The sequence below is a fragment of the Rhagoletis pomonella genome, unplaced genomic scaffold (genome assembly GCF_013731165.1).
Source record: "Rhagoletis pomonella isolate Grant_MI unplaced genomic scaffold, Rhpom_1.0 Rhpom_scaffold_02394, whole genome shotgun sequence".
Lineage (NCBI taxonomy): Eukaryota > Metazoa > Arthropoda > Insecta > Diptera > Tephritidae > Rhagoletis > Rhagoletis pomonella.
In genome coordinates this window covers 22,509-30,454 of record NW_023460948.1, presented here as the reverse complement: position 1 = coordinate 30,454, position 7,946 = coordinate 22,509, and the positions used below count along the sequence as shown (strand labels likewise).

Here is a 7,946-nt window from a genome sequence, read left to right as displayed (position 1 = left end):
AGTGTTTACGCGTTTCTTGCTACAAATGTAAAGAATATAGTAAAAAAACAGATAACTCCATTTAATATTTTCAAATATCGCTTACAGTCAGAATGCGTATGCGTCGATAATAGACACTGAAGAGCGAAGCCAAATCTCCAAGAAATCGAATGATAGTGTGAACGGCACATATCCCTTTTTCTATCCGTTCCAAACAGTTTTCAATTAAGTTCGGAAATGCAAATATATAGCTAAACACTAGTTGCCATTCTTCCTAGAATAGAAAATTCTCGTTTTTTTTTACAGTTTCTTTCGACTAACATTGCTATTCTGTGCACTTGACAAATAATCCAGCTCTATTTTCAAACATTTTCGCATTAAACTATGCCGCTAAGACTTCGTCTGTATTTTACTAAATTTGTTGTGCATTTTTAAAGCGCCTAAAATTAAATTTTTTTTGCAGCATAGTTTTAGTCGTAGTTCTTTTGACAAATAGTCAAAATTAAGAACCTGTCAAGTGTACAGAATTCGCGGTAAATGTAAAGAAGCCATTTACTTCTTCGTCAAGTAAAGTCCAATCAATATTATCCAGGGAGGGCAGGTCTCCATAGTCACCGTTTTCCACTTTTTCATCAAATCGCCGAAGCAATGATTCAAGCCGCGCGGAGTTATACAAAATAAATGCAGCGCCTGTTAAATGAAAGCATTAACGTTCATTTAGTTTGCTGCAGTATAAATAAATATTATGTACATATATCCCCTACTAACGAAAGTTCCCGAAATTTTAACGAAATCTTTAGGAGTAACGCAAATGGGAATTTCAAAGAAAATCTTATAAAAATAAACTTTCTGTACGATTTCTTAAAAAAAAAAATGTGAAAGATATCTTCACGGCGCACATAGGAGTAGTTATGCAGAAAAATCGGTCTAAAGTCAGATTTACCAATTGTTGCAAAAGTCCAGCAAAAGATACTATTCCTAAAGCTAAATACCTGATCTACTGAATGATGGCCATGAAAACTCCCTCCGCTGCTTTCCATTTGACATATGTAAACCTGAAAATAGTCAATGTTGTGATAGTTTTTTTTTCTCCACGCTTTCAGTCGTTCTACCTGTTTCTGACTGAAGACTTTTTTTCAAAAAAACACCTTTTGAACATGGACGAATAGGGCCATTTCTATCACTTAAGACTAAATTTATGTAAACTGCTTGTAATATGCCCTCTTTTAGAAAATTCAAAATTAGTTATTTTGGTTGAATATTTTTAAAAATTGGTATTTTTGTTTACTTATCAAGGTTTGTTAAAGTTTTGTTCCTTGCAATATATGTAAATACAGTTATCTTTGAGCAATTAAAGCAAAAATAATTTGCTCGCATGTGCTCTATTTTGATTTTTGAAGGACGCAACACGTTGAGCCGTAAAATTGTAATTTTGGATTTCATTTACAGAAATGTTCAATGTTTAGTTGTAAGATTAATCGCATTAACAGGTATAAGTTTGTCCTTTAATTTGGTAAAAGTTACGTAACTATTGAATACCATTTGTCAAAGATCCATGAAAAACCCCGATCCATCGCTAGTTTTTTTTTTTTCTTCATCTGACTTAACAACTTAAAAATATAAGAAAACGAATTCCGAATACCCTTTAATTATAAATCTGGCCAATTATCTCCAATCGGCTTCGGCGAGAACGATTATGTCCTTAAAACAATTTACCGAATTCTTTTTTATTTTTAAGTTATTTATTTAATTGAATTTGAAAAAGCATCATAACTTCAGTAACGAAAATTTTTGCACAATTCGCAGTTATTCGCAATCAAGAGTCGGTCTATAAGGACGAAGTGCATATCCGAACTCGTCGATAAATATGTATGTTCTAGTAGGAAAGGAATTGCGTTCTTGTCTTTTTCTGAAAAAGTTTTTTGTGGACTTATGGTAACTGAATATAACTAAATTTTTGACGATAATGATCCTAAGATAAGTGTAATTAGTAATTTGTATTCTATAAATCCCTTATTATGGTTAATTTTCATGATTTATTTAATTACTGCGTAGAAAAACACATAAAATAACTTTAACCGGTTTTACTATGCAAATACTCCTCTGTGGGCGCAGCATTACTTTACCGATTTTCTTTTGAAATTTCGTAACCACTGAGTTCAATGAATACCATTAATTTCTTCATGATACAATGATCGTAACTAAGCCATAGTAGTGTGGAACCACCCTTGAGGTAACACCTTTCCGATAAAAACAAAACAATATCGAAAACGTCCAAACTTATCCAGTGGCATACATAAAAAATTGAAAACCTTCCTCCTTTTTTGGAGTCGGTTAAAAACACTAATAAATCTGGTATTTTTTGAAATGGGACTTTGGTATATGAACGTTTGAGAGAGCCAAGTAACGAAATATCTAAAGTTTCAAATAGTGTCTTTCGCACTGATTAGGACACGATATGTATGCATGCACATTTTTATGTACCTTTTGTGCTTCCTTTTCCACTTCGAATTATTTGTACTGGACTTGAAAAACGTACTTCCATTAAGTCAACAGTGACTGCCGCTGCACCTAAGCGCGTCAATAACGCGTTAAACCTTGAATCGTCTTTTACCCGAACACCATATTTGTGCATAGCCATTAAACACATATCATTCGAACGACAACTGTAAAATAGAATATACATCATGGGCATATATATAGGCATACATATCGCACACCCTCTTCAAAAGAGGCACAACTTAAAATATAGTTATTTATGTAGATTTTTTGCATAAATCATTTCGCAGGATTTAATAATAATAAATTGGCGCTTACACATATTTTAGTGCTTGGCCGAGCTTCTCCTCCGATTTGTAGCGTGCGCTTTGATGTTGTCACACAAAGGGGAGAGACCTACTGTTTTACGCAGACTGCGAACGGCGATTGTATTTTTATGAGAATCTGTTTTTCATGTCAGAAATACAATCGGAGGTCTGCCATTAGTTGCGTTTTTTTACTCATTTCCAGTAAAATCCAGTAAAAGTTTTTACGAATTTTCATGTTTTGGCGTTTTCGTACGCAAAAACTTGCAAAGTAGGGGAAATTGAGAGAGCGAAAAATGACAGCTGAAGTTGCAAGTTTTTACTGGATTTTACTGGATAAATTTTTACTTGTAAGAATTTGCCAGTACGAAAAACAGCTGATCGCATGTTGCTGGATGAAATTTAAACTAATAAGGAAACTTTTCGTGGCTTTTTATTGTTGAATTTCACACAATAAACCTATTTAAATACAAAATATATTGTTTTATAAGGAATTTGCTGCGAATAAACAACCAATTTATCAGCTGTTCATGAAACTTGCAAATTATTACTGGAAAAGCGTTCGCGTACTTTTTTGCAAATGTTTTCTATGAGAGCGAATTCTTAGAAATAAAGTTACTGGAGAGTTACTGGCAAGTTACTGGATAATTTGTAAAAAAACACAACTATTGCCTGCCGAGGGGTGACCGCTGTTAAGAAAAAACCTTTTGAAACCAGACCCTGCGGAGTGGAAGCGCGCACTGCTTACCACTACACCACAGCGGCCGCCAATCCGTCTCCAATTAATGCAAGTTTTTTTCTTTATGATTATATTTTCTAACTAGAAAATTACTCTTTTACCTCTTTTTGAGTTGTACCTATTTTGAGGAAGGTATGCGATATGTATATATGTATGTATGTGTATGTAAATGATAGTATACCTTAGGTACTCACTGGTTTTCAATTTGGTCATTTTTCCGGTAAGCGGATCAATGACTAAACCACTACGTATTGTTGCGTATCTCAACTTACTAGGGGGAATAACCGTTGGATGTGGCAATGGTTTGCCAGCAGTACTTGTTACAGTCAATTGCAAAACAGATGGACCATTACCTTTTTTGGCATCGATACCGTCCTCTTCTGTTACCACAGTCCACTGGGAGTATTCTAAAACTCTGCGCAAAATTGCTTCTAAAAGTTTTGCACGATAAAACGATAGTTCTTTAACTTCCTCTTCTGGTTGTTTAGTAGAGCTTATCAATACACAAAGGTTAGGATCCTTTTTTAGGTTGCCATATCTTCGTGTATGAGTTTTTTCTTTTAACACTTCTCGAAGCAGCATTCCCATTGCTACACGCCGCTGTAGAAACAAGAAACAACGCTCTTTATCAATACGTATTCGTTCAATTGGAAATTCCCAGCATGCAGCCGCATTCAGAAACTTTTGTTTTGCTGCATTAGAAGTATCTTCCTCCCCCTCCGTAAACATTGCAAATGCAACTTCACGAATCTTGTAGCCTGTTTCCTTACAACAGTTCTTCCATAAATCTAGACTACAGGGAAAGCTGAATTCGCCATGGGGTTCCAATTTTTCTCTGTGTACACGAATGAAACTGAATACATTTTTCGGTAGGTCTGCTGCAGGAAATAGAATCGGTTTTTCAAGTAAATATGAGCACAAAGCTGCGACTATTGATGATGTTGGATTAAACATTTCCTTTTCCATAGTTTTGTTTTGACTCCTCGTTCTGAACGTCAAAAATAAATCGACTCACAGGGATTTGAATAGAGATGGAACACAATAAATGGCACTACCGATAGCATCGATTGTTTCCAATTATCCCAATATCGATTGTCTGTTAACTTGCGTTGGAATAAAGGCCCGTTTACATAGAACTTTGGCGTTGCGTTGGCGTTGGCGTCGCTTCAACAGCTGACTATGAATACATGAATTCAAATGCAGCCGTCCACATAGCCAAAATTCGACAACGCTCACGCCAACACAAAGCAAAAAGATGGCCAACTCTCAACTTTTCGCGTGCGTCGCTCGTCAGCTGTTGCGAATAAATAAAATTATGTGAAATATTTTTCCTTTTTAATCAAGTGCGGGCAAGAAATATCGTTTTTAATGCAATTATTGATATGAAATATTAATTTATCTGTCGTTAATATGTTAATTTAGTGGCCCAAGGATTCGCCGCCAAGCGTTCATTGTAGCAAGCATACTTTTAACGTGCGTTCTGTCAAACCAACGCCAACGCCAACGCCAACGCAACGCCAAAGTTGTATGTAAACGGGCCTTAAAGGTTGACAATTGAGAATGTATCACCGACCGTCTTCACGTGCAGGAAAGTCTCGTTCTCGTGACGACGCATGCGATATCCCGCACGTGTAGACCGATAAAAATACGATGCAAAACTTTGACTATGCAAAAGCCTTTGGACCTTATGAATAAAAACTAAGCAATTGCTTCTTAAAATTTCAAACCTTTTACTCGACGTATTCAAATAAATTTAAGTAAACGGTCTGAAATTTTAAGAAGAAGCAATTGCTTAGTTTTTATTCATAAGGCCCATTATCATATCGTCGCCTGGGTAAAAGATTGTCGTAAACGTCATACGTACGTGCGTAATACCATGTCCCCACCGAAGCTTACCGTGTAGTTATGGCTATTGAGTTGGTTATCCCGATAACCCACTTGATTTAGCGTAGTTTCGCCATATAAAAATGACAGCACTTAACCATTTCACTGAGATGGTTAAAAGCTAACCAACTCGAAACCACGTCGAAAGTCTGATACAACCCTGTGTTTGCCCGCCATCTGTGGGTCATTAGCGTTAAAATGTGAAGAATTCGTTCCCTACCAGTGTTTGGACTCGACTAAAATCAATTAGATTTACTCCGATTTTTGAAAAAATTTGAAATCTTCTCCTCTACTCCGCTTGACTTCAAATCTATTCCGTTTTTTTCATTCATGCTAAGCCCCTCTTGGTGCCGTTTTTTGAGTGTTCACCACCGGTTTCAGTTAAAAAATTGAAAGTCTTCCGCCATGAACCAAATACCTTTAATATAGTTAGAGCATTTCCAGAAAATAATCACAATCATTTTGAACGTAATAAATTTTGAACATACTACATGTGAATATATGTACTTACGCAAGGGTCAGGTAGAGTCGACATTCTGCAGAAATAGAAGGCCTGTTGGAGTGCTTCGTTAAGCGCTCCTTCATTAAATTAAGGAGCAAGTCAAAAATATTTTTCTCCATCCTAATTGTCCTTTTAAATTCCTCCGGAAAGCAAAAATTGTTTGCGAAAAATCCATGAGTGTTGCGATTTCTCAACACCGGTCGTACCCAATATTTTCGACGGCCATATAATGCCTTAAGGCATTCACCGGCTTTGACCAACAGAAGGACCATAACGATCGCTTTTCAACTTTTGAGCTCTCCATTTTATATTTAATAAATATTACTTTCAATTTAAGAATAACACAACGCTATACAAACAGCTGATTTTCTTATGTGCGTCAAGGTGTTTATCTGGCTCCTTTTTTTTGTCTGATACGGCAACGCAATCATATGCGTTGACGCGAAATGTTTATCTGGCGGAGCCTTAAGTTAACGGTCCACAGCTGACAACAACAATTGCGTACAAAGAAGTCGCCGCGTGTAAATGAAACGAGAAAGCGAATGTGAAAAATCGCGTCGATTAAAGTTTCCGTGTATAAACACAGTCTTACAATAGAAACATCGATTGTTCATCCACGGTGCAGCGAACATTCTATCATTCTTGCTTTTTCCCATGACATCCTCAATTAGCATGATGCAATAATACAGGTGTTATCAGTTGGCAACTTCTCGCTCTAATTCCGCCATATTGACTGCCTTAGGTGAGACAGTGTTACTTCTTTAACAATTCTTTGCCTAATAATATAGTTGAATATTTTTTTTTATTTTTGCTCAGTATACACACTTTTTTTCTTAAAAAGGTATTTTATCTTATTTTATTTCATTGCGAATATACTATAAAAAAGCAAATTTTGTTTAGGAAACAATGTGAAATTTAATATATTTTCCCCAAATGGGGCTTAATTTCTTCCCGTTTTTCTTCTCGTTCTACTGAGCTAAGGCAGTGTCAAATCGAGCTGTCACAATTGATACCACCTTGTATTATTGCATCATGCTCAATTAGTGAAAGCCGTATTAAGTTAGTCCCCTTTCAGACACGTCAAGTCTTGAAAGCAATTTTTATCGCATTATCTTTTGTGTGTTCTCTTTGCTTCCACACGCGTCAAGTTTTATTGAATTCAAGTCCATGGATCTTTAAATGGGAAGCAGCGAAAAGATCAAAAGAGAACAAGAAAACTTGAAACGAATTGACGGTGCGGAGGTATCTGTACTCTTCCCCTCTCTTCCCACCTCCTTCACCAAGGAACGAGCAGACTTGAAAGCAAGACTTGACGTGTCTGAAAGGGGACTTACGGAGAATAAAGTAGCTGTTAAGGTGCGGTTAAACGTGACAACGCAAGCGCTTTTTATACGCGTTTTGCTGTCAAAATGCGAAATTGAAAGTCTACTTTTTCGTGTAAGCAGCCAGAAAGTCCTTTTTGCAGATTTTCAGAAATCACTTTCGGAAATAAAAATTGCAAGGTGTAACTGCAATTGAAACTATGCAAATACCTTTCGAGAAATAATTTCAACTTGCTCTAGCAGTTTTAATTTTTGCTGCAAGTGCTGTCAAACCAATCAAGTGTCGCCGTGTGCTGCGTTTTTTGGCGACTTTATATAAAATTATAAAAATGTTGAATAAAATATGTGTAATTTATTAATTCTACTGATTTTTCAACTGTTTTTAATAGTAGTTTTTAGGTTAGAGCATTTTTATTTTTTCACAACCATAACCTAAATTCACAGCCATAAATCCGATTTTCTCGAGTATCGGGATTTTCGAGTTATGCCAGTATTGAAGTAAATGAGCGCTATATTCATTTCCACGACATTCATATTGGATATATTTGTGCAATGCTTAAAAAAGTTTTTAACTCGTCGATACTTTTTAGTATTCGCGATCTTTACTCGGTACTGGACAAAAAGTATCGAGTTCTCGAAGCTACTCAGTACTCTTGAAAAGTATCGATATTCTGTACTCGGTACTGGTATCGGTCTATGACTACAAAGCTCTTGTA

At 36.0% G+C, this 7,946-nt stretch overlaps 1 protein-coding gene across 1 annotated transcript; it reads right to left on the bottom strand.

Moving 5' to 3' along the window:
* Positions 1-7: 7 nt before the first annotated feature.
* On the bottom strand, positions 8-4,601 carry LOC118753375 (the record flags this gene model as incomplete). The annotated part of the gene is given in 5 exon segments (XM_036488250.1): positions 8-19; positions 86-253; positions 536-669; positions 2,464-2,645; positions 3,704-4,601. Coding segments are annotated over 5 exon segments (1,281 nt in total), but the record flags the coding sequence as incomplete, so codon positions are not given.
* Positions 4,602-7,946: the final 3,345 nt, after the last annotated feature.